The sequence below is a fragment of the Cucurbita moschata genome, unplaced genomic scaffold (assembly GCF_002738365.1).
Source record: "Cucurbita moschata cultivar Rifu unplaced genomic scaffold, Cmos_1.0 Cmo_Scf00006, whole genome shotgun sequence".
In the NCBI taxonomy this organism is placed as follows: Eukaryota; Viridiplantae; Streptophyta; class Magnoliopsida; order Cucurbitales; family Cucurbitaceae; genus Cucurbita; species Cucurbita moschata.
This window is the reverse complement of record NW_019268522.1, coordinates 2502957-2527459: the sequence shown is the minus strand read 5'-3', so window position 1 is coordinate 2527459 and position 24503 is coordinate 2502957. Positions and strand designations below refer to the sequence as shown.

General features: G+C 34.8%; 1 protein-coding gene across 1 annotated transcript in view; it reads right to left on the bottom strand.

Moving 5' to 3' along the window:
- Window positions 1-225: 225 nt before the first annotated feature.
- The window catches only part of LOC111444291 (protein ILITYHIA), a 40993-nt gene continuing 16715 nt past the window's right edge, over window positions 226-24503 (bottom strand). Inside the window, exons 16-60 of the mRNA XM_023082332.1 lie at window positions 24224-24313; window positions 24028-24127; window positions 23754-23923; window positions 22500-22802; window positions 22301-22417; window positions 22124-22225; window positions 21898-22047; window positions 20607-20771; window positions 20352-20528; window positions 19392-19514; window positions 19150-19230; window positions 18948-19064; window positions 17076-17248; window positions 14982-15059; window positions 14756-14903; window positions 12902-13024; window positions 12730-12786; window positions 12534-12644; window positions 12243-12434; window positions 12000-12173; window positions 11245-11355; window positions 10631-10700; window positions 10458-10536; window positions 10064-10166; window positions 9831-10001; window positions 9622-9744; window positions 9434-9547; window positions 7703-7809; window positions 7563-7614; window positions 7376-7482; window positions 5939-5998; window positions 5732-5846; window positions 5481-5591; window positions 5252-5389; window positions 5049-5171; window positions 4871-4942; window positions 4335-4447; window positions 3457-3615; window positions 3067-3163; window positions 2809-2991; window positions 2105-2296; window positions 1854-2033; window positions 1616-1748; window positions 1389-1467; window positions 226-542 (exon numbers count right to left, since the gene is read on the bottom strand). Coding sequence (XP_022938100.1) covers window positions 500-542; window positions 1389-1467; window positions 1616-1748; window positions 1854-2033; window positions 2105-2296; window positions 2809-2991; window positions 3067-3163; window positions 3457-3615; window positions 4335-4447; window positions 4871-4942; window positions 5049-5171; window positions 5252-5389; window positions 5481-5591; window positions 5732-5846; window positions 5939-5998; window positions 7376-7482; window positions 7563-7614; window positions 7703-7809; window positions 9434-9547; window positions 9622-9744; window positions 9831-10001; window positions 10064-10166; window positions 10458-10536; window positions 10631-10700; window positions 11245-11355; window positions 12000-12173; window positions 12243-12434; window positions 12534-12644; window positions 12730-12786; window positions 12902-13024; window positions 14756-14903; window positions 14982-15059; window positions 17076-17248; window positions 18948-19064; window positions 19150-19230; window positions 19392-19514; window positions 20352-20528; window positions 20607-20771; window positions 21898-22047; window positions 22124-22225; window positions 22301-22417; window positions 22500-22802; window positions 23754-23923; window positions 24028-24127; window positions 24224-24313 — 5586 coding nt within the window. The 3' untranslated portion in view covers window positions 226-499. The remainder of the gene's footprint in view (window positions 543-1388; window positions 1468-1615; window positions 1749-1853; window positions 2034-2104; window positions 2297-2808; window positions 2992-3066; window positions 3164-3456; window positions 3616-4334; window positions 4448-4870; window positions 4943-5048; window positions 5172-5251; window positions 5390-5480; window positions 5592-5731; window positions 5847-5938; window positions 5999-7375; window positions 7483-7562; window positions 7615-7702; window positions 7810-9433; window positions 9548-9621; window positions 9745-9830; window positions 10002-10063; window positions 10167-10457; window positions 10537-10630; window positions 10701-11244; window positions 11356-11999; window positions 12174-12242; window positions 12435-12533; window positions 12645-12729; window positions 12787-12901; window positions 13025-14755; window positions 14904-14981; window positions 15060-17075; window positions 17249-18947; window positions 19065-19149; window positions 19231-19391; window positions 19515-20351; window positions 20529-20606; window positions 20772-21897; window positions 22048-22123; window positions 22226-22300; window positions 22418-22499; window positions 22803-23753; window positions 23924-24027; window positions 24128-24223; window positions 24314-24503) is intronic.

Below are 24503 nucleotides of genomic sequence, written 5' to 3'. Positions count from 1 at the left end.
TTTGAACTTCCCCAAAAAGGCCTTAAATAAATAGAAATAGAAGACCCGACACCTTTTTTTTTTTTTTATTTGTCTTAAAGAAGAAATTGACCGATATAGTATTTTATATCTTGATACGTTACAAAATTTCGCAAAATATCTTAATGATGTGTTAAATTTCAAGAATAACATGTACCAAGTCTCGTTTAGCACCTTTGGTGGTTAATCCAGGTAGTTGATAAATGATTATGAAATAAAAACTTGTGATTTCACTGAAGGATTATGAAAAATCAAAATTCATAACAAAACTAGACTCTGGTTCCTCATTTTATACATATTACAACAGAACCCCCCTTTGTATTTGAGCTCATAACATCACACAGCATGAACTTCACACCCAGACGAGAAAAATGGGTGTTGGCCTTTACGTATAAAATAAAATACTATCTGCTGTCTCTTTAAAATTCTCATCAATCAATCAATTCTGTTTAATGGTAGGACAAAAAAGTTGGTCGAGAAATCAGCCACTTGCAGTTTCAGCTTCACTATCTTCACTATCGTCACTGTATTTGTACAAACAGAAGCAAACAATAATAGCCCGTTAGTTATATAGACCAGCCAAGGACTTCCAATCTTGAGAAACAAAAGTTAAACTCGGACTAAAGACACTCGAAGGAAGCCAAGGAAAGCAAGTAACCAAAGAGATAGAAAAAGCTAAAAACAATCTACTAGGCGGTGTGTCAGCGAGGACACTGAGCTCTGAAGGAGAGTGGATTGTGAAATCTCACATCGGTTGGAGAGGAGATCGAAACATTCTTTATAAGGGTGTGGAAACTTCTCACGAGCAGACATTTTAAAACCTTAAAGGGAAGCCCAAAAGGAAAAGCTCGGGCTATTACAAGAGTTCTGAACTACTACAGATAGAAAAAGCTAAAAAAAAAAAAATCTACCGGGCGGTGTGCCAGTGAGGACGCTGAGCCCCGAAGGGAGGAGGATTGGTGAGATCCCACATCGATTGGGAAGAACAAAACATTCTTTATAAGGGTGTAGAAACCTCTCGCAAGCAGACATTTTAAAACCTTGAAGGGAAGCTCAAAATTAAAAGCTTGGGCTGTTACAAGAGTTCTGAACTACTATAGATAGAAAAAGGAAAAACAATACACCGGGAGGTGTGTCAGCAAGGACGCTGAGCCTCGAAGGGGGGTGGATTGTGAGATCCCACATTCTCCCCAACCAACCGGACATGTTTTAAAACCTTGAAGGGAAGCCCAAAAGGAAAAGGAAATGAGAATCAATGTATATATAGATTAATTGCTTCTGCATCAGAGTTTAGGGCCCCCATGAACTTTTCAGTTGACTTTAACATTTTCTGAAACATATAAAGATTTAAAATTTATGAATAAGTATACCTCTGCTCTGGTAACTTTGATAATCGTCTGGCTTCAAGGCCTGTGATAAATTTTTGTGCAGCTTGAACATTTTCACTACCTAAAAACATAAAAGAAAAAGCCAAATACTCCAGTTTCAGTTCTTGTTAACAGTATATTAGTTGCAGATGGAGTGGTTGATGGGCCATCAATAGGATACAAGTATTGAATCATAAAAAGGGAAATTTTAGCACAATATAGACAAATACCCCTTGTCAGCTGGAAGCAATGCAAAACACATCTTTCTGCAGCTAGCCTTACAGGAGTACTTCCATCTTTCAAACACTCCGCGAGTGCTGGACCAATTAGTGAAGCATGAGTCACGGTAAACGAAGGATTTTCCTGCAATCCACCACATTTGTAAAATGAATAATGTATTAGACACTATCACTCACAATAAATAACAACATTTTTCATGAGCGGAAGCAACAAAAAAAATTCACGTACTTTTGCTACTGCTTTGATTGCAGATAAAGCCTTCCTTCTTACTTCACTAGAATCATCTTGTAGTGCTGATACTAGGGATGTAAGAATATCAAGATTTGTAGCATTTGTAGTCGGGCTCTGTTGAATTTGATTAAGCAGAAGCCTTCCTAATGCCTTAGTAGAAGTTTCACGGATTGGGAACTGTGTTAACAGAAGAATGTCAGCTAACAATAAGCTACAATCAAACACAACCAATGATAGAACAGAAGTACCTTCTCATCTTTCAATGCGGTTTTAAGGCAAGCCAAAATAGATGAGAACATAGCAGACTGACAAACGGCAGAAGGTTTGTGCCTTAGCATGGATGAAATAGTGAGCACCGACCCATGCCTAGAATGCCAGCTGGAAGAGGCCATGGATATAAGTTCCTCGAGCAGGTCGGTCAGTTCATTGTCCTCTATGTACTGGAACAAGAATATGAAAGGCACACCAAAAACAATGGTTATCAAGCACATAGCACTCATTTGTCAAAGATACTAAACATAAGTAATAAAGGTCAGTCTTGTCTTTTTAACAGCCAGTCGAGGATTAATACCCTAGACTCAAAGGTGTAAATCATGAGCGGAAAAGTCGAGTCAGTAATTGCAAGGGAAGAAAGACATGACTCATGACGAGTGTGGCATGCACTCAAGTTAGTTAAAGGAAAAGCTAATGCAGGCTAGCCAGACTTCAATGTATATATAGAAGATAGGTATAACATTGTACAGGAAGCAAAAATCTAAGGTAGCAGGGTAGGAGAGTCGGAAGTCTCTCGAACTTTAAACACTACCCCCCAATTCGTTTCTTGACCAAGTAGTTAAATATTCGAACTCTCCAACCCTTGTCACATATTTAACTTTCAAAATATAATAATAATAATAGTATCTAAAACATCCAAATATATATATATATATAGTTCATAGAAATTGCACAATACCTGAGAAATAACACCCAAAATACTTGCAGCTGACATGCGAACTTGGTCATCTTCATGATGAATCAAATCCTTCAAAAAAGTATAGACCCGAGTTCTCACTGCACTACTTACAGTCTTCCCAGCATGCTTCATGACACCTTTCAATGCAATCAAGGTTGCCTCACGGATACCACCATCAGAAGCCTGAACAGTAAAGTTAGGAAGGAAGACCAATTTCAAGATTCACAATCAGAAAGACACGAAGATAACAAAAGTCACCTGTAAACTGGAAAGCAGATCACCAACTAATGGATCAATCCTCGTGCTAAGAGCACTTAGCTTTCCAAGAGCAAGCGCAGCACTGGATCGGACAGTCCTGAACACAGATCATCTTATAAGTACAAGAAATATAGCGAGCAACTTATGAGGAAAGGATTCATCCCACAAATAGTTACTAATATGCATTTCCAAAATAATCCGTAAGCTCCAATGTCAAAGCAATTGAAAGGAGATGGAAAAGGTAAGGGTGAAAGCTGTATAGCTGTACATCTATTTACACAAATATGCTATCAACTCTTCAAGGTCCATGAATGAGTAGTGAGACTATGCATCATATTCAAATGGCTCTTAATGATAATTAATGATGATCACAAGAATAATCTCACCAACCTTGTATTATCTTGCAGACACTTGATAAATGTGGTTTGTAGTTGAGGAAGAAAAGGTTTTAAAGCCATTCCACCTTTTCTTATTATAATGCTCAAAGTAGATAGAATGGCACTCTTCACCTGCCATGGGAAGCGATCACCTATAATTCGAATAAGAGGCCTGAGAATATAAGAAAACATGATAGTCAAAATCAGAATTCACTTGACCCGGAACAAAAAGAAAAACTGACAGTGGAAGAATTTGTAAACATCAGAAACCATCTCATTCCAAATAAAAAAGGAATCGTTTGATCAAAGCTACGAATATTTCAAAACCAAATTGCAAAAATAAGGAGTCTTATTAGGTGCAAAAAACATGTACCTGCTTCAACTACGACATTCAGTCTCAATAATCAAAATTGTAACTGATGTTTCAATGGGATCAAGATAACATTGCATTATAAGAAAGATCGTAATAGCAAGAACTTTCCTAAATGCCTTTTCCAATAAAGGAGATGAAGAAGAATTTAAAAAAAAATACTGAATTGACATCAATGATCATTTAGGAAAAAGAAAAAGAAGCAGGAAAGAGTAGCGCTAATAAAATACCGAGTTACTTAATTAACAAAATCAATAGTAAGTTACTAAGCAAGATAACTTTTGTACTAAGAACAAATAAAAATCTGTAATAATTCCATCAAAAAGTAAGGTTCATTTCTACAAAATGCCTTACCTTAACAGCACCAGGGAATATTTGAAAATAATAGTCAATGTAAATTTTGAAAATGAATCGACACATCAATTTAACCATTAACTGACTAATACAAGTAATCTCAACCTTAATATGTTTAACTTAAACATGTCAATATTGATGTCTATCAAATTTAAATTGCAATTTACCCAGTTATTTGGATGACAAACTCCTTCAGCACTTTTTCACTAGTCACTTCAATCAGCTCACCAAGGCCCAAAGCTGCCTGCTCTCTTGTTTCAGCAGACCCACTAATTAAGCCCTATACATTAGACATGCAATACAATTGCTTATAAGAATTTCCGGCATTAAAAAAATAATAATAATAATAATAATAAATAAATAAATAAAAAGAAAAAACTTCGATACCAAAGTTATTATTTGTGGCTTAAACATATATATATTACTGTTTTACAAGATAAGCCTTCGACAAGAATATGGAGAACCACTGTATCTAGAATATGTCAATGAATTAAAATGTCTGTCCACAATATTTCCCGTTCAGATGTCTCAAATGGGATAATGAATCATTGATTTGACAGACCCTGTCTAACGAATAGAAAAAGAGAATGTGGAATACGGGAAACTCCAAGATGTTGTCTAATGGCTATAACAAGGATAAAGCACGTTGACCCATGACTACTGCCCAATCTATTAGACCATATGGCAAAGTGAACACAAATACCTGGAGAAATATTGGAAGCAAAGGCTGAAGAGCTTTAGGAAGACATAACCCAGGTAGCAGTATAGCCCCTCCCTGGAAACCCATTAAATGAAACAGTTAGAATAGAAAAGCAATGACGAATAATGTGAAGCGTTTGGAATACAAAAATGAACATAGAATTTCATTGTCAGAATAGCACCTTTCTTTTCCTTCGCTCCTTGTCTCTTGATGTAGATACAGCATCACGTACAAGTTTAATATATGAAGGAAGTATCTCCTTTGGGATGGAACTTACAACCCTCGATAAGGCTTCCCATGCGACCTTTTCGAAAAGGAAAGTATAACATAATTTCACAGCATAAAAATGGACAAAGAAAGTAAATAAACAAATGCCAGACATACCACAACGGTGGCTGAATCTGAGTCACTGAGCAAGACAATCAGGGTTGATATCAAGTTTGGAGCTTCGTCTGCCAAATACAATTTGCTATTTTTGAAGAAGTATCCTAACAAATAAGCAGAACTTCTTCTAATAGGAGCCTGAGAGAAAATTAAACAAACGATGTCAAAGAAAACAGACACACACGTAGCACAAAAGACACTACAAATGTTCAACATTTATTAAAGGTACCTGACTATCACTGACACCTTTAAGCAGCTCAGAGATTAGAAATTCTGTACCATCTTCATCTATAACCAGCGTCACCGTTTCTGCAGCTTCTTTTGCCAATTTCTGAACTTCCTGATTTATCAATTTAAAAATATATATATGTAAAAAAAAAATCTAGAATGTGTGTGTAAGATGATGGCTTTAAAGAATATGATTGAATTTTAAGGTTTAAAAAGTACTGTCAACTTAAACATTCTTCATAAATAGCTTACTTCATCATCACCACCCATTGCTGAGAGCAAAGCAGGAAGGACAGTGCCAAGGTGGACGTTCAAACCTGGGCCGGCAACCTCTGCTAAGGCTCCAAGAGCATGTGCATTGAAGGCACTATAAATTGGTATTTTATTTAACATTTAGTCGACATGAAGTCAGGCAAATATCATGAAAATAAAAGTTGAACTAGGGAAGGATGGACATACGAAAGAGGTGTATGGACAAGCTTTGGCAATATATGTGGAAGAACAGCTGTAGTTCTCACACTGAAAGAGACAAACATCATTAATTAGTTTTTTATCAAATGGGAAAAAGAACAGGCGGCATTTAGAAGGTATAAATTTCATGTGTTAGCTTCTCATGTAAAATTCTCTAGTGTGCAGCTTTGTCTACATATCCTGACATGAAGGATTTATATAAGATAATTGGCACAGTAGGGATTGGACAGAAAAAATAAGTTTTGACAACTTCCAATAATATAATAAAGATTCAGAAATGTATCAGCCCAATGCCAAAGATTTATTGTAACAAAGCTCGTGCCTATTCCCGTAAACAACTTTACTATGCATGCATTAGTACAAAATAAAGAACCAGGATAAAAGTGACAGGAGGGTCTGCAACCATTGAGGAACAGGTAGGAGAAAAAATTCTTGAAAGAGAGAGAGAGAGAGTTCAAAGGTAGATTAAAATTAAATTAAATCATTCAATAAATCTTTTCTAATAGCTTTCATATCTTCTCATGCCAACATCTTTTCTCATGCCATCAACATGTCCTTATACTGTTTGGATACGCAAAGGTTGAATCATTTATATTTCTAATGTTCTTTTGCATTGTCTTGCTGGCATGTTCGATATACTTCGGATCATCTCCAATGGTTCAAAGAGCTACTCTCTTCAACTGCTTATTCGTCATTACCTCTCTCCAAGGCCTCATTGGCATTGGGTAAATGCAATTAAAGATGTTATTTCAAAGATATGGTTGGCGCATAACCAAAGAGTTTTTAGAATAATCAAAGGCATTGGTTGGATCATTATGAGACTGCAAAATGAAGGCTTCTCTTTGCTGTTCTCATTCCAAATTATTCCACGGTTTTCTTTTCTACAAGAACTTTGTTTAAATTGGGATGCTTTTATACTAAGTTTCCTTTTTCACTTTTTCTCTCTTTCCCATTCTTTGATTTGTCTCTTTTAGCAAGTCTTTTTTCATCAATTGAATGTAACACTTGGTTTCTTGTGTTTTTTTAAAGCCCACTGGCCAAACACTATCTGGCAGTTGACAGTAAGTCATATACTTCTCTACAAAAAGCGATGCGTCCATTTTCATCATATTGGGGTAAACAATTAGGAGTGCTAGTAATCACAATTTTACCTGTCTAGCAATTTATAAATCTGATTTAAAAAGCTCAATGAAAAGTAAAAAAAAAAATAATAATAATAACTTCTTTAGTTTCAGTATTTGATATTTATCCAGTCTTCCACAAATTACTAAAAAATAATTTTTAAAAAAATTGAGTTAATATCTCATCTTAACACACATTTCAAATGATATCTTTCAAGGATATATTAACATTGATGCTGAATTTATCGGCATGAAACATAAGAATGTGTAAACAAAAAAGATGGAAGAAAAAAAGGGCCACCACCTCAAGATTTGTTTGAGACCGTCAAGGGCAGTATCTGATGTTTCCTCATCCTCCAAAGCATGAAGGAGTGTAGGAATAATTTCATCGATCGCTTGCATTCCAGCACTCTAAACATGATGCTCAAAATCGTTACTATTGAAAAATCAATATTTCCTGTTTCTAACTCTAAATGAAATATGTATCGTACCTTGTAAAGAGTACTGAATGCTAAGCCTGCAGACACGCGAACCTCAGGCATGCTGATTAAGGATACCAAGATTTAAGTAGTTAAGTATGCCATGAGTTATCATGAAAAGAAAAAAATGAGATTAGAGAGAAAGTACAAACCTATCACAAAGGGCTGTTCGAATAGTAGGGATAAGATCCTCCATGAAGCTCAATAACTGACTTTTACCAGCACTAGTCATCACTTCACTCAACCCAATGCATACACCCTGTCAAATTCATATTCTCGATTAAATAAAAATTCTTTTTTTTTTCCCTTTTTTTTCTCTATATAGAGAGAAGTGAAAGGAAGGGATGCTGAATTTTCAATTACAAAATCAGGTAAATGGCAGAATACCAAGAGGGAAAAATATATATATAATAATGAATAAATAAACCCTGAAGTTCATGATCAAGCAAATTTAGTTGTTTATTATCATATGAAATTAAATGATATTTTTAATATAAGAAAGAGAAGCAAAAACAATCAAATTTTGATGGTTATGTATAATTTTAAGATATTATCAGTTAAGCACACATTTTAACAAAGCAATTCATCCTTGTAATATTAACGTTATGTATAATTTTAAGATATTATCAGTTAAGCACACATTTTAACAAAGCAATTCATCCATGTAATATTAACTAATGAAATATACCCTTAGCATTTTTTTTTTGGTCAGTTTGTGTGTAGGAATTTGAATGATCTTAAAATTCTAACAGATTTTAATTGAACATTGTCGCTTACTATAATATGAATTTGAATGGCATTTTTCTATCAAAAAAGGCTATAACCAAAATAGTCATATTTTGCAAGATTTCCTAGAATTTTGAAATAAGCTACTTAACATAATGTTTAAAATGCCGATGTCAGACAAAAATATCAAAGTCTCAATTTTATGAAAATGTCAATGAAAATATCTATAATGGATAATTCTAGAAAAAAGTATAAAACAAAAAGATAGAAGAAATAAAAATCATAAATAAACATAGTACACTTTAAATATGTTAAAATACTTATTATTAACATGGGAGGAAGAGAGGAAGATGGGGCTTCTCGGTGCAGACTTTGATGGTAAACACTGTTGAAGTTGGTGAAGAGGAGTTAATTATCTACCATGTTGTGAAGTATGCGGGTTAAATGGAGAGTGGAATATTTTAGCCCACACTACCCGTCTCCAAGATGGTGGGCCAAACACCCCCTTAAGGTGATATTAACCCTCCATTTTCAGCCTCTCAAATGCTAAATTGAGCAAGGCCCATCAGTTGTGGAACCCTAATGGCCAAAGTTGGGACTTAAAGTTGAGGGGGGGCTGTTTTGTCAGAGAGTTGGAAGAATGGGGTATCCTTATTTTAATTTTGGAGCGTTGTAAGCTGCCTAACATTAAGTTGTAATGGTTGGCTTTTTGGAATGAAGTGGTCATCGTTTCTTATCCAGAAATAAGAACATCATTTCTTTTTATACTATTTGGAGGCTACAGATTCTACACATAGCCAATATCTGTTGGCCACTAAAATTCCGACCTTATTCACCATTCCACACCAAGATGGTATTTTTATAATTTTTAGCCACTTCTGCAACAGTATCAAAGGGCTGAGAATGTAAACTGTAAGGGGGCCCCACTATTTGTAACTAGATTTCCGGCTGATGTATGGGGGGTGGGTTAGGTTACTAATTAATAGGGGAGTGAGAGAACTGAAAACTGGAAACTTCGGGATGAGAAGCTCTTGAATTCATGGGTGCTGTATTTTGTTGCTATATATCAGTTCTAGTCAAAATGTGAAATAGACGCTAAAACATCTGACGATGGACATCAAGCATGGCCTAAAAGAATGATATAGCAAAGTTCTCACTTGTCTTCTGCTAGCGTTGGGATCCTTCAGCCCTTGAGATAGTATGGGAATGATCAATGGAAGTACTCTTTCCCCAAGCTTTCTCACAAGCTCACCCAATGCTCGTCCAGCAACCTAAATAAGACCCAGTCAGAAATATAGTTTCCCAACAGCAACATGGAAATCATATGAAGTATACGAGTAAAGACCTGTCGCCTCTCGGAAGATGATGAAGCAAGAGAAGAAATTAGAGTATTCATTAGAACTGGCATTATTTCCTTGAGAGTCTTTGGAGTGTTTGCGACTATGGTTTTCCAAACATGCAGGGCAGCCTGACAAGATATAAAAAAATTTATATCCTTATACCATACAATGTCAACAACAAAAAGTATATACACAACTTATAATCCAGTATTACCTGTCGAACTGAAATGCTAACATCAGTTCTAACCATATACAGGGCAGAAAGTATTTCATCCCGCTTTTCTCGACCAAGAACCTCAATAATAGCACGTCCATGGGCTTCAGTGCTAGAACCTTCATCATCACTACCACCCTCAAGCAATGCTTTTCCAGATGTTCCAGCAACCTGCAAAACAGAAGTTGAGACACATGCGTACGCTACACACACACACACAGATTAACATGTACCTTAAATAAGAGATCACCCAACAGTTCGACAGAACTCTGTCGAATACGCCAGCTGTCATTAAAGATACCATCTTCCACAGCAGGGAGGAGCAATGGTAAAGATCTGAAAATAATAAACCATTATCATTTTCTATGCAAACCGCATATTGGAAAATTTTAAAGCTTCTAAATATAATCACTGGTTAATCCAAGAAGAGCCTAAATAAACAAAAATTATACAATTCATATACACATAAAAATAGTATTTCTACTGGGCAAAATTAAGGGTGAATGGAAATTCTATTTCTTCTAATTCTCTTACGAAAGAAGAAAATAGTAAACGACTATTTAACTATTCATATTATTACTTCTGTGTGTGCATGTGTGTATGGATTTAAAATTCAATAGTAATTACGTTGCTGCATAGTGCTCAACCAGAACATGCCCAGCGCCTAATGCTGCATCCCGCACTGATTCATTCTCATCAGCAAGACCTATAACAATGTTATAGAAAACAATAAGAAATAAATGCCTTAACAGATGGTATTTCTTAAATATTGCCATAACTGTATACTTTATGCTACTAACCATCGAGAATTGCAGGCAACACCTGCTGCAAATAGTTCTGGAATTGAACACCCAGTGACCTTGGCAAGTACTGTAATCAAGTTGACATAAAATTTGAATAGTGAAAAAAAAGAAAAGACAATTGAAGAAGGATGTTCACGGATATAAGACAAAGACAACGGAACAAATTATTTTTTAATACAAGATCAAAGTTGTATTTCATGGTTTTAGAACTTCAGAATGTGTTTGAAAAGAAAATTTAGAAACTAGATCCAAATTTAAAAATTTGTTCAAATTATGTTTGATATTGCAGTTATAAACTATAAATATAGTCGTACTACTAAGTTGTATCACAACTATTAATAATTAATCGGTTAACATGTTTTATTTTATAAATGTTGCATAATTATTATTTTACAATGTTATAAAGTTTATAATTTATTGTGTTGTGCATCTTTAATTTTAACAAAATTAAAATGACTTAATAACATGAAATAATATATTTATCAAAGTTTTTATCCTTTTTAATGCAATTCCATATTTTAAACTTTTAAATTAAGAATCTAGATTCATCAAAAAATACATTTTTTACTACTTGGATCATAAAATTCGTTCGTCGAATATATTTGAATTACCTTGAAAAGTGTTAAATATCCATCACGGACAGGTGCTCTCTGATGAGAACAGTTTTTAATAATATCCGGAAGCACAAGATCGAAGTATTCAATTCCAAGAGCAGCTAAAACCTAGAAACAAACAAACAACAAACAACAACCGAAAACATATATTATTAAAAAATAGTAATAGTGTTATAATATAAGCAGCAATAAGAGCAGAAGAAGTATTATTAATACTAAATTATAAATATCGAGTATCGTCTTCCGAAGATCAAGCTCCCACATACTTTCTTGTCTTATCCTTTAAAACCATTTTTAGTTTTCTATAATACAGAAAGCTTAGAAACACAACCAGAACTTATCAATGTTAGTTATCCTTAAAATTATTTATCCCCATTTCATAAGTCAAGTCTTTCTTATACTAAATTGACCAACAATCATCTTGGTATACTAAATGGACCTACCCTAGTCATCAACAACTAAAAAGTTGATTTCAGCGTAAAAGGTAACTAATAAAGTGATGAACCAAAAATATGAAGGTATACAACCAATAGAAATATATAAGATGAAATTGGAAAAATAAAAATGGAAAAGCATGCATCCTGACATTCACATCTTTGAATGGGAAAAACTCCACATTATCACATGGCTAGTGAAACCTATCAATTAGTCTAAATTTACACTAAAAATATGGCGTAAAAATGCAAGATTAAAACGCAATCAGTCAAATTAGGAATAAATGACATATAGATGTTAATTGTAAGAATTCTAACCTCACTCAATCCTTGGGCAGCACCAGAGCGCTCAACATTACTATTCTCAGATTTAAGTGTGTCAAACAACCATGGTACTAGATCGGGGAAGTTTTCCTCTCCCATTCCCCTGATGAGGGATCCAATTGCCCGAGCAGCAACTGAACGTACTTCCGGAATTGGATCAACTAAGACCTGTCCTCATCACAAAATTTAAAATTAGAAAGAAAAAAGTGCAAGAATAAAGTAAATGGGGATGACAACCTTTTTTACTTCAGGAAGTAGCAGCCCAGTATAAGGAATCATATCCTTCGGTTCTGTGACTAAGGAACACATATTTCCAGCAATTTGCGCTGCTTTTTTTTTGGTCTCAGCACTTCTCTCCCTTAGCCCTCTATGCACTATAGGCACCAATAGTGCAAGGGAAGGGGCATCAATTGAATTAATAAAAGTTGTCTGCAATAAGTTAATGGAAATTTAGCAGGCAAAAAGGCAAAAAAGTTTGCTAATGTTAACTGAAAATCCGTCCTAAATCTTATCTTCAATCAATCTTACTTGCAGAAGAATGTCAAGAGAATATTTAGTATAGTCATTTGGATCAGTAAGACCCATTAGAAGCGTAGGAACAAGTGCAGATATTTCTGGATTCTTTATGACACTTCCAACCTAAAAGATACAAACAATGAAAGATCTTAGTAGAAATTAGAAAACCATAAAGATCCGATGATTTTAAATGGCTCAAAATTATTACTTGTTGAAGGGCTGTTTGTGCTGCTGACTGGACTTTGGGATGAGTATCTGTGAGAACCTGCAGTTTTTTTGTGGGGGGAAACGTAATCTTAATCAAGCTCATATACTTACCCTTTTTTTTCAATGGTTACATAATGAAACTAAAATGGAAACTAACAAATCATGGCACATACCTCTGTCAACTTCGGCACTATCTTAGGAAGACATTGAGACAACTGTTGTGGAGCACAATATGCCATAGCACCAAGCAACTGTACACTGCTTTGCTTTGTTCTCCATGCTTTATCTTCAAGACCCTGCCCAGAGAGAGAACAATAGAGAACTTAGGCACCAAAGGGTAATTAGAAAAGTAAACCATCGTATGGAAGGCAAGAAAGCTAGATTAAACTACTGATAAGACATCGGTAAGAATACCAGAAACCATATTCTTGGCTCATCCATGAATACATCCCAGTCCTCTCATCCATGAATACATCCCAGTCCTCTACTTTTAGTAAAAATACATATTAAACAGTTGAAATCGTAACATAGGCCCCAAAGGGATGATGTTTTGTTTTGTTGCCCATGCTATTCTCAGTTCATTAAAGTCCAGCTCAAACATTTGTATAGCTCTTTATGGCAATGATTTTATACATACTGTATTACAAAATTGTAGATCATTAACTTGGTCACCCATTTTCAACTCTCCAGTCAAGCATAAACCTAATATTGCATTTGTCAGTCAAGATAATGAACGTATCCCAGTAGGCACATGGTGTGCCATTTTAACACGACCAACATAGTGAATTCAAGTTCTCATATATGAGCTAAGTAGAGAAAGTTGAAGCCTGAAAGATTCAACAAAAGAACAAATTGCTCTTCTTATGCATCAAAACAGACCATGCCAATAGTCTCTACAATAAATAATTGGTTTAAATATTATTTTGGTCTTTGTATTTTGGTTTCGGTTCATTTTAGTCCTTGTATTTTCAAACAATTATTTTGGCCTCCACACTTCCAATAGCTATTCATTTTAGTACTTATACTTTCAAAACATCCATTTTGGTTCCATATTTTTAAAAAGTGACAAATATGATCACCATTTGAAAATTTTAAACATAAATTTTACACAAAATGAACCATTTAATACAAATTCTGAGAAATTTAGCTAGTGAAATTTAGTTAGTATTATTGCCTTTTACGTACTCAGACTTGTATGGTTTTTGTTATTTTTTATTTCATTCATTCCCATGTGGCGTTCGTGTATTTGAGCATTAGCCTTTCTTCATTATATCGATGAAAACATTTTTTTTTTTTGAAGAAAAAAAAGTACAAGAACCAAAATAGGTGTTTCAAAAGTTGAAAGTAATGGAACAAAAATGGACGTTTTAAAAGTACAAGAACCAAACTAAACAAAAATCAATGCATAAGGGCTAAAATAGAATTTAAACCTAAACATTTCATTGAATTGTGATAGTAACAACCCTAGCATCAATGTCATTGCTTTTGATTAGGGTTGAAAAGATCGCTCGCTCAACCTCCCATTCTACCCCAATTTGTCCTGAAACTCTCTTTAACCAAGCTTGCAATGACACTGGATCTAGCAAAACACTTACCGTGGTATTAGTCCTAACAATCCATCAAGTTTTTCAATGTTTGAGGCCTCATTCGTATAGCCTTGCTTTAGTTGGCTTGTGCATAGGATCTATTATCTCTTGCATACCAACTTTATTTGGACCACCTTTTTTGCATTCCAAGAATCTTTAGGTGGATTTCCATATTTAGTTTAATTATTTTTGTATCTTTGTTTTAAATACAAAAGTTCACCACCTATCAAAGAGATAAAAAAAAACATAATATCAAATATACTAAAAGAAAAACATTTCAGAAAAGATGAGAAAATACACATGAATAGGCAGAGCATAAAATGTAACAATTAAATGCATAGGAAGCAGACATTAAAGAGAGACCTTTCCAACTGACAAGAGACGTAAGAATATCATAAGTTGTTTATCCAGAAGGTTTAGAACACAAATAATTATAATCACCTTCAAAAGAGAGGGCAATACAAGCTTCACACCCTGAGCAGTAAGATGAGACATCATTGCACGGGCAGCACATTCAGCAGCTTCACGAATTGCAACAACTTGATCAGAGAATGACACTAAAAGAAACGGCAACATCTGGATCACATACCTGAGAAATCACATATCAGTTACGAGAAGGATAAAAAAAACAATAGATAAAGATATTATGTCTAGGATATCTACTCACGGTTCAAATAGTCTTCCAAGTGTTTCACAAAGACATTCAAATGCCAGTAAAGCTCCTTCACGGCGTTTCGCTGAATTCCTGTGGTTCATCAATTCACATAAAACATACTGAACCCACACAAAGCATTAAAGAAAACTTTTCCACTCCTTTTGCATCATGGTCGTTATTATTCAAAATAATTTAGCTTTATATTCTTTTGTTTCTAGGTAAATGCACTTGATCCCACATTCATGAGTGGAGGAGTACATGTATGAATGATTTTCCAACAGTTGCATCACTATATTCATTCAACAAAAATGTATACTTCTACATATTACTTGCACGTATATACCAATACTACAAAATAACTTCCACTGATGAAAATATTTTATATGTAATTTCAAATTGCAAAATCATTGCCATATACCACTTGATATGATGCCCAAATTCATTGCCATATACCACTTGATATGATACCCAAATTCATTGCTATATCTTGAACCGACATGTAGAATAGAATGGCATGACCGAATGAGTTGCAATGGCCAACAACACCCCGTGACTTGGGATAGTGTCAAGGCATATGCCCCATGCTAATTGGGAACCAAGATGAGATGATGATATGCAACATTGCATTGAAAGACCTTGACCCCAAGTAGAGGCAAGGTTGAGCTAAATAAATGACTTGGTCTAGTGTAGAGGTAAGTCAATTGAGTCGCAGATGATTAAACAAGCATGCGTAGGCGGCTTGTGTGGCCAAACAAGCTTGAATTCCATATAAGTGATGTTCGAAGGGCAAAGATAGACCTTGCCTAAGGTCCGACGAAGTCACAAAGTCGGGCGATAAAGAAATATGGAGATTGGGTTCCACTTAAGGCTGGTCGTGAGGGTGTCAAGATCACAACGTGACACTAGACACACAATGAAGGAAAACCTAACCATGAAACGCCCATCCTTTTTAGCAATATTCTCACTGTGACTCCTTCCGACAAAGCTTCTCCATAGTCTGTCACAAATTGGCATTGTCACCCTACACCAGCTCCCATTATCATTTATGCCACCGCTTGTTCATTTGTTGTTTCATGTACACTGTGGATCTCTAGAAGAACTTTCCAGGATATGCCTGAATAGAGATGCCTACGAATTTACTTTGTAATTTCTGTTTTATATTCTATCACTCCCATTTGGAATTTGTATCTTTCGAGCATTGGTCTCTTTACATTTCTTCACTGAAAGTCTCATTTCTTGATTCAAAAAAAAAAAAAAAAAAAAATTGGAGTTTTTATATGACTCCTTTTTCCAAGTCTTGGTCCCAAAATCCTTCTAGAGGGTTCTCAAACCATTCCTTTCTCCAAGTCTTAGTTTGTTGTTTCCCCAAACTGGTTGCCTCTTCTTTCTCCTCTCTCTAGCAGGTTAAAATTCCAGAGGTTAAAGTTTTTGCATGAGAGATTTTAAATAGGAGAGTGAATAACCCGAAACATGTCCACAAATGGTGCATTATTTTAAAGAGGCATGAGGAGGACCAGATTGATTGCTGTAAAATTTCCAATTCACTTCATGTCATTGGGATTGGTGGAGAACCTAGTTTGGTATTCAGGAAGCTTAGGGTAGGGATGGTTGTTCATTGTTGGATGAAGTCCTGAGAGAAAGGAGAAAGTTCTGTAAAAAGCTTGCTTCTTTGCAGTTTTGTAGGGCATTTAGTTAGAGAGGAACAATAGATTTTTTAGAAGGTTTGAGAGGGTGAGAGAGAGGGAAGTGGTCAGGTTTAATGACTCCCCCTATAGGCCTCAGTCACTATGCCTTTTTTTTTTTTTTTAACTATGATCTTAGTTTTGTTCTATTAGATTGCCGTCTTTTTTTTAATATGTTTTTGAGTTCTTTTTGTCTGGACATGTTTTTGTGTTCCCTTGTATCATCCTCTTCTATTTTTCTTAATCGGCTCAATTTGTTACCTACAAGAAAAGAGTTCGTTTCTCTTAAAAAATGATAAAATTGTTCAAAACAAGCAATATGCCAAGACAAGCAATGGATAAGTCAGATAATCATTAATCCAAAAGCTTAAGCTTTTATGCATCATTTGAATTAGTAATAAGATTGGATCTTGATGGAACAAACCTGTCTGCGAAAGCATCTCGTACCACAGAAACTATTCCATACTTCTTAAGGCTTGTGATTCCAAATCCCTTAACAACTCCAGCAAGACCAAATGCTGCTCCTCGACGTTCCCCATACTTTTCACTCTTCATGAGCTGATCCAAAAGCCTTGAAACAAGAGCTGGGGCATCATCCTAATGAAACAAAATACCAGAGGAGAAAAAGAAAACCAATGATCAAAGCAATATCCAAAAGTATGTCATAATGAAGTACAAGCGTAAGAAGTATAGGAACCAACACAAATTAAGGGGGGAAATGAAGATATCAAATGAAAATTTACGTGGGAAAACAACTTTACAACATAAAACAATAATCCACAATTGAACAAGATCTGACAATCTCAGAAGTATTTATCAAACAGGAAGTTGAGTCCCAAAGATACAATATTTTACAAGAAGATAACAAGATTTTATTTTATTTTATTTTTGGTGAGAGTGATTCGGTGGATGATGGAGAGGATAAGAACAGAGATGCATATTTCTCAAAACAAACCAAATAACATCTTGGGGGTCGGGGGTAGAGAGAACCCCTGCCCAACTAATTACTTCTCTATTTTCCCAGATTTGTAAGAAATCCTAGTTCAATTGTTTTGGCAGATCTTCACCATTCATAGGTTTCGGTCTTTGTTAAATTCATTTAATTCTAAACTTTTTTGTCTTTTCCTCAAGAAGATATAATAAAATTTATCTCACTGGCAGACAAACCTCTCCAATGTACTTTCTTCCCGAAGGAAGATAGCAAAATCTTGTGTAGAATTCACTAACTTTTCACATCCAGATACTTATAAACGAAAAGAAAGCTCAGAGATTGTTTTACAATAAGTTTATAACAGCCAAACTACCAGAGACTAGCTAAATAAGCTGTAGTTGCAAACGGTATGACAATGTAACTTAATAGAAAACAAAAAAGTTCGTGTCTGACATATCCTAAAAAATTATGGATATATAAGAGAGAATTGCTTAAGTGCATTCCATTCTACATAAGCATGCAGGTAATCCAAAATCATCAAAGGCGCAAAACATACAGATAATGATTCCACGTCAAGACATCTCAACTTGAAAAAATGCAATGTCACAAAACTGCCCAGTCTTCTCTCTCTTTTTTATTTATTCAAAAAGACCCGTGGATGGATCAAGAACACCTCTATCATAGAATTCAATAAGCCCGAGTGCCAAATCCTAATGAAGGAAGTCCCCATGGTCCTTGCCGATCAAAGCTAAAAGACCACCTCCTAATCTCATTCAACCTAAAGCAAGATTCTCTCTCTATGAAAGATGGGGCACGAATTTAAATCGTGCACAAAAATTCCTATCACAGACAAAAGAAGATTTCCCTCGACCACTAAACAATGCTCCATCCTTCACCACAAGAAAAACAATGGCATTCTTATTTCTTATAAATTCCGGCATTCTTGTTTCTTCTAATGCCTGACACAAACAAGAGAGGTTCCCGACACTTGAGTAAATTCTCTGTTTGTGAAATTTATGCTGGTCGGAATTATTTTCTTTAACCAGGTTTGAGATGGCTTTAGACGTGCATAGAAATAGTGGTTTTAACTATTATGTAGTTTAGTATCATTGAGAGTAACTTTCACCAACGAATGGTTTTGTTTCATCGTCTGTTGGACTCCTACCCCATCTCATTTTAAATGAACAAACAAGTTATAAGTTCTTGAGAAATTCATTTCTCAAGAACATCTCGAAAAAGGAAGGTGAAAAACCTCCAAAACAAGGCCACGGTTTCAGAAACATCTGATTTAACATCTTTATAGCAAAAATAATAAATCAAATACGACACTTGAAAGGAACCCTATACAGACAAAACCTGACTAACCTGCTTTGATTGCATTAATGGAGACAAACATGTAGATACAGCACGTTGAACTGCTTCTGATGGAGTATTCAAAACATCCAACAATTTATCTACAACAGCGTGAATTTTGGGATCATTCTGTCCAATAATTCAGACATTAAGCTGGGATAAGAAACAAAGGAGGTATCAATATTGGCAATTGAAATATTAAAAAAAATAATACCTTTGCCAAATGTTTCGCCAATGCTCCAGTGAAAATAACAACACCCTCACGAACCAAATCATACTTCTCCTCATCTGATGCCTAGAAAATTTAGAAACCAAAAATATCAAACAGATGGAAATTTCCAGCACACTTTCTATCAGCAGTAGACTGGGTTCGCTAGAACAAAAAAGGTTTTGGTGTTCATAAACTTAAAGCAGAAGGAATGTAAGGAAAAGAATATTTAACTTGAAAAGAAATACCTTTTTGTTTAGGTAGTTTTCAAAAATAGGGAACAACAAGGAAACGCTCTCTCTCCCATGTTTATCAATAATCATGATACCAGCATTGATCATTCTTCCACGAACATCAGTATTGGGGTCACCCTGAAAAATTAATGTGAATCAGAAAGACCAAAGTATAACTTACATTCAATTTGTCCTTGAAACGATGCATTTCAATTGAAAATGACTAACCCAGCATGCTTACCACACTGAGAAATGATATTTCCTAAGCATTTCTAGAAATATCTTAATTCAACATTTCCAATTTCTGGATTGCAAAAATAATACTACAGCAGAATGTATTAGTCCAATTTAATCCTATGTTCCCGAACAAACAACAATACCTACTATGAAATATAATTTAAATAAAGTATAAACATATAATTCAAAACTTGCATAAGCTTCACATTACGGAAAAAATTAATACAAATTTCAGTTATTAATAAAAGTAGACCCCATCGTAGAACTATTATATGTAGCCTAGCAAGAAGGCCTCCATCTCTGTTTAAAATTTTAAAATAATAATAATAATAATAAAGAGCGTCTATCTCCTTTTTTCTCATTATAGAACTTCAAATCATCAACTTCTCTGAATAATATCAATTTTCAGTCTACTTTTCTGAAAAAATACACACTCACTTATGTATTTAACGATAGAATAGCACAAATAATGGTAATTTAGGGTACAACTAATTTTACACTGATCTTACAAGAAACATTAATGACAACAATTACAGAATAAGTTTATCCTAGGAGCCACAAGGACAATATTGAAATTGACGTCCAGAACATTTATGAAAGAAGTGAAAATAGACAAATCTTTTTCCTTCTTTTTTTTCCTTCTTTTTTTTCCTTCTATGGGATAATTATGTTTAACAATATAATTCTCAACCTAGAAAGCTAGTGTAATTGTATAGGCTTACTACGTTAGAAACATACCAAGGCTCGTGAAATGAGGAATGTCATTACAACAGGAAGATCTTTTGTTCGCAATACATCTGCAGCTGAATATAGTGCTAATGCTATCCCTTGACGTCCGAGCCAACCAGCATCTACAGTACTCCCTCCAGAGCTAGTATCATGGATGTACGTGGAAAATAATGTAGAAAGAGATTCCTGAAATTACCACAAATAATAAGAAAAAATACAATTCCAGAAATTGACTAACAATTGAATTCTACGTTGATAAATAACCTGTATTGTATCAGGGTATTCATCCAAAATAGCAGCAAGTGCTTCAGATGCCGCCAACCGGACATTATAATTATCATGAGAAAGTGCTTTGAAAAGCCCAGAATAATCAGTTCCAAAGTCATATCCATAACGATCCCAAATATCCTCCGCAATTTCAGCCACAGACTGAAGATAAGAATCAAGATGAGAGAGTGTGCAACAAAAAAGGGTGAGAACTGAAAAAATATTTGGAAGCTATAAAGCAGAGAACATGGATAAAAAAATGGCTATGAGGCATTCCTTTCAAAAAGACATTACATAATTAAATCTTTTATGGTAAGGTTAACATTGTTTTGTATCTACGAATGCAAGATTAATTGTCATATCAACTTTCAGGATTTTTATAGTTGTTCTTAAATGTTCAAACTTCATTTCCGCATTTCAGATATGTTCAACCTTCAATTTCTGCTCTTACTCCTAACTAAATCCATGCAGCCTAAATATCCGCATCATATATATAAGATGTCCCACATTTTATACAAAGTTGAAACAGAAGCATGTTCCAGACTTTAAACCAAAATCACAAGTACACAATATGATGGAAGTCGTAGAAGGTAGAAGATAGAAAATTCAACTTTTAATTATATTACACCAAAATATTTCTTCAAGCTATCAAATTGAAGTAATGTTAACACCTGACAAAGATTTATAATCAAATACTTCTTCTATGTGAAAAATTGCCGTTTTATATTACCCTTTAAATTAAAATGGTTGTCCTACATTATCCAACCGCATTATGATAATTACTGAACAAGGCATCACACATAAAAGAACGGAAATGTTAAAAATAAGAAAAATATGCATAAGGACTGCGTACAAAATAGAGATGCCCAAGCTTTTCTTTCTTGGTACTAAGCCTCTTTCATTAACAAGAATGGACGTACAAAAAGGCCCAAAAAAACAGTCACAATTACACAAAAGAGATCCAATGAAATTACCAAACATATTATAAAGCAATAAGGCCAAAAGAGGATATCCTCCCTCGCACCTTTTACACCCTCAAACAGTACTATTCCTTTCAAGCAAAGTAATCCAACTACCAAAAGAATGCCAAACAATGTCATAGAATCCCAACCATCCTTAACACTTAATGATGCACATACATAATTTAAAAAATGTATAGAAATTGTAAGCATAGAATTAGAAAAACATATTCAGAGAAGTTCCAAAGCTTTCACTAAAGCAGAATTAGCTAAGCTTTAAATTATGACCATGACATCATCCAGATTCAGGAGGAAAGATTAGAAAAAACCTTTTCTGGGTCATGTAAAGCCATCCAGATACTTGTAGCAACATCAACATTTTCAGGAAGAGACCGATTAGCAACAGCTGGGATGCATTTAACAGCTTTCAGACAAGCAATCCTTACGTGAACATCTTTTGCATAGACTCCATGTAGAGCCTAAAGAATAACTATTAATGACATGTAGAATCATATATGCATTTCTTAAAAATTAAGAATCTATGAAAGAACATACAGATGCAATTTCATCAGGTTGAAGACCAAGACACAACTCATTTAGTGCAGGTCCAATGGATGCTTGAAAAGCGGGAACAACACCTAAGACATGATAAAGAACCTGCAAAACAGAGATCAGCGTTAAAGACTAGAAATGCAATTCTACCCATAATCCATATCTGCAATGGAATATTACTGATAGCATCCGCAGCCTAGGAAGGGGCAGTAAGGGATCCATGTGCAAGTAAAGAACACGAAGAACATCATCATGGAGTCCTGTCTTCTTGGAGGATAACAAAATTTTCTCCATGATCTGAAATATAGTGACAGGTAAGAACATTTGTATAAACTAACCATCACATATTGCGAGAGCCCAATGAAAGTTATATCCATACCGGAAAAATGAAGGTGAACGTGTCTACTGGAAGAGGTCCAGATCTACAAGCAACAGATAAAGCAGTTACAATTCGCTCGAGAATACTCAAGGATGGTTTTCCATTGGCTTCCGCTTCAACAACCGATGGGATCAAATCAAGAAGAAGACGATCACCATCAGTCCTAATCATGCGCAATGCGGTGGCAATGTCAAGAGCAGAATTACATAGCGTCGGAGCAAGACATCTGGAAAGTTTCACCAAGGTTTCATAAGCCACATCACTTACAATTGGTGACCTTAACAATGGATCAACAAATTTCACCTGATACAAGAAAATAGCTGGTTGAAAACAGAATATACTGAAAATAAATCCAGCATCAACCACACTATATTGCTTATATAAGCTGCATAAAGTAAAATGAAATGCACTATGAACCACCCTAGAACAGAGGATGAAAAATATATATCACTGATATGTCAGAAAAGTCATTAATCATGGATTCAACAATGATAACAGGAATAGAGACGTGATTACAGAAAATTGGTATTGTCACAATCTAGACGACTCTGAAAGAAAAAGAAAAAAAAAATTGCTCGCAAGTGAGATGTCAGGATGGAGAAGACTGTCAGAAAATGGGGCCATGCACTGGAAAAGGGTTGAGAATTAACACGACAACATGGCTTGAATTGCAAAAGTATAGTTGGGAAATTCTCATTAAAAAACACAGAAAGAGATGGGTAAGATGTTAACTATGCATTGGATTGGGCTTTTTATCGAGTTTCAAATATTTGAGAGAGTTTAAATGATCTCAAGGAAAATGGTCATAGAAAAAAAGGGGAAAAAAAGGGAAGGGGGGATGAGAGGAGACAATGGTCCAGTTATTTAGGTAAAAGGAAGGCTCCAAGATCCTTGAACTGCTGGGGATATTTACTGCATATTCTTGTCTCAGATAACTGAAGACAGAAACAGACGGATGTGAAACCGCCCAATAAAAATGTGGATAATCAAGGATAAGAGGGGAGTTGCCACCCAAACTCTTCAATTACCCCATGCTATTAAGTCTTATCATGTTCCTTCTGTTTATTTCCAACCTCTTCCCGATAAAAAAAAGATCGAACTTTAGGTTAAAGCTAATTTATCCATAGAATTTTGTATGTCCATCCTCTCGTGCTAATAGTGAATTGAATAACTGTTAATAAAAAAAGATCAAACTTTAGATTAAAGCTAATTTAACCATAGAAATATTTTCTGAGTAGGTAGAAAAGTACAAACCATAGATGATAGCTGACTGTGTGCAAATATAGTATTAGAAATGGCCAACTCTCCAAGAGTCCTGAGCATCAATGATAAGTTTTTCTGTATTTTCCGGACCTCTTCCCGTATAGATGCCTCCTCCCTAAGCAACAATTCACGTGCTTCTTCTTTTGCTGTCTTTCCCTTATCTAGGGAGAAGGAAAAACATATATGAACAATAATTATCAACAAATAATAAGAAAGAAATACGAAACAACTTATATGGCAAAGCCATAGCATCAAAGTGACATGCCAGCTTTTTTTGCAAACTTCCCAGCATCCTTCTTGCCCAGGCCAGAAGATTCTCTACCAGCTTGTTCTCTTCTAATTGAATTATTAGAACTTGAATTTTTCTGATACACAATATATATAAGTTAATGGTTATTTTCATGTTAAAATAACCATCCAAAATAAATAAATAAACGTGTGAAAGTAGAAAATAAATCTACCTTGGGCTCTTTCGTGATACTTGAAGGAACAGACTCTGCCACATAAACACCTTGCTCACCAGACAACATCCCTTCAGGAGTATGAAAAATCTGAAGTAATAGGAAAAAGGAAGATAGGCCGGAACATGCCATGTCAAGAATCAGAACAATAATTCAAAATTGTGCAAAGAATATTCTTCTAACAACATATAGCAAAAAAAAAAAAAAAAAAAAAAAAAAAAAAAAAAAAAAAAAAAAAAAAAAAAAAAAAAAAAAAAAAAAAAAAAAAAAAAAAAAAAAA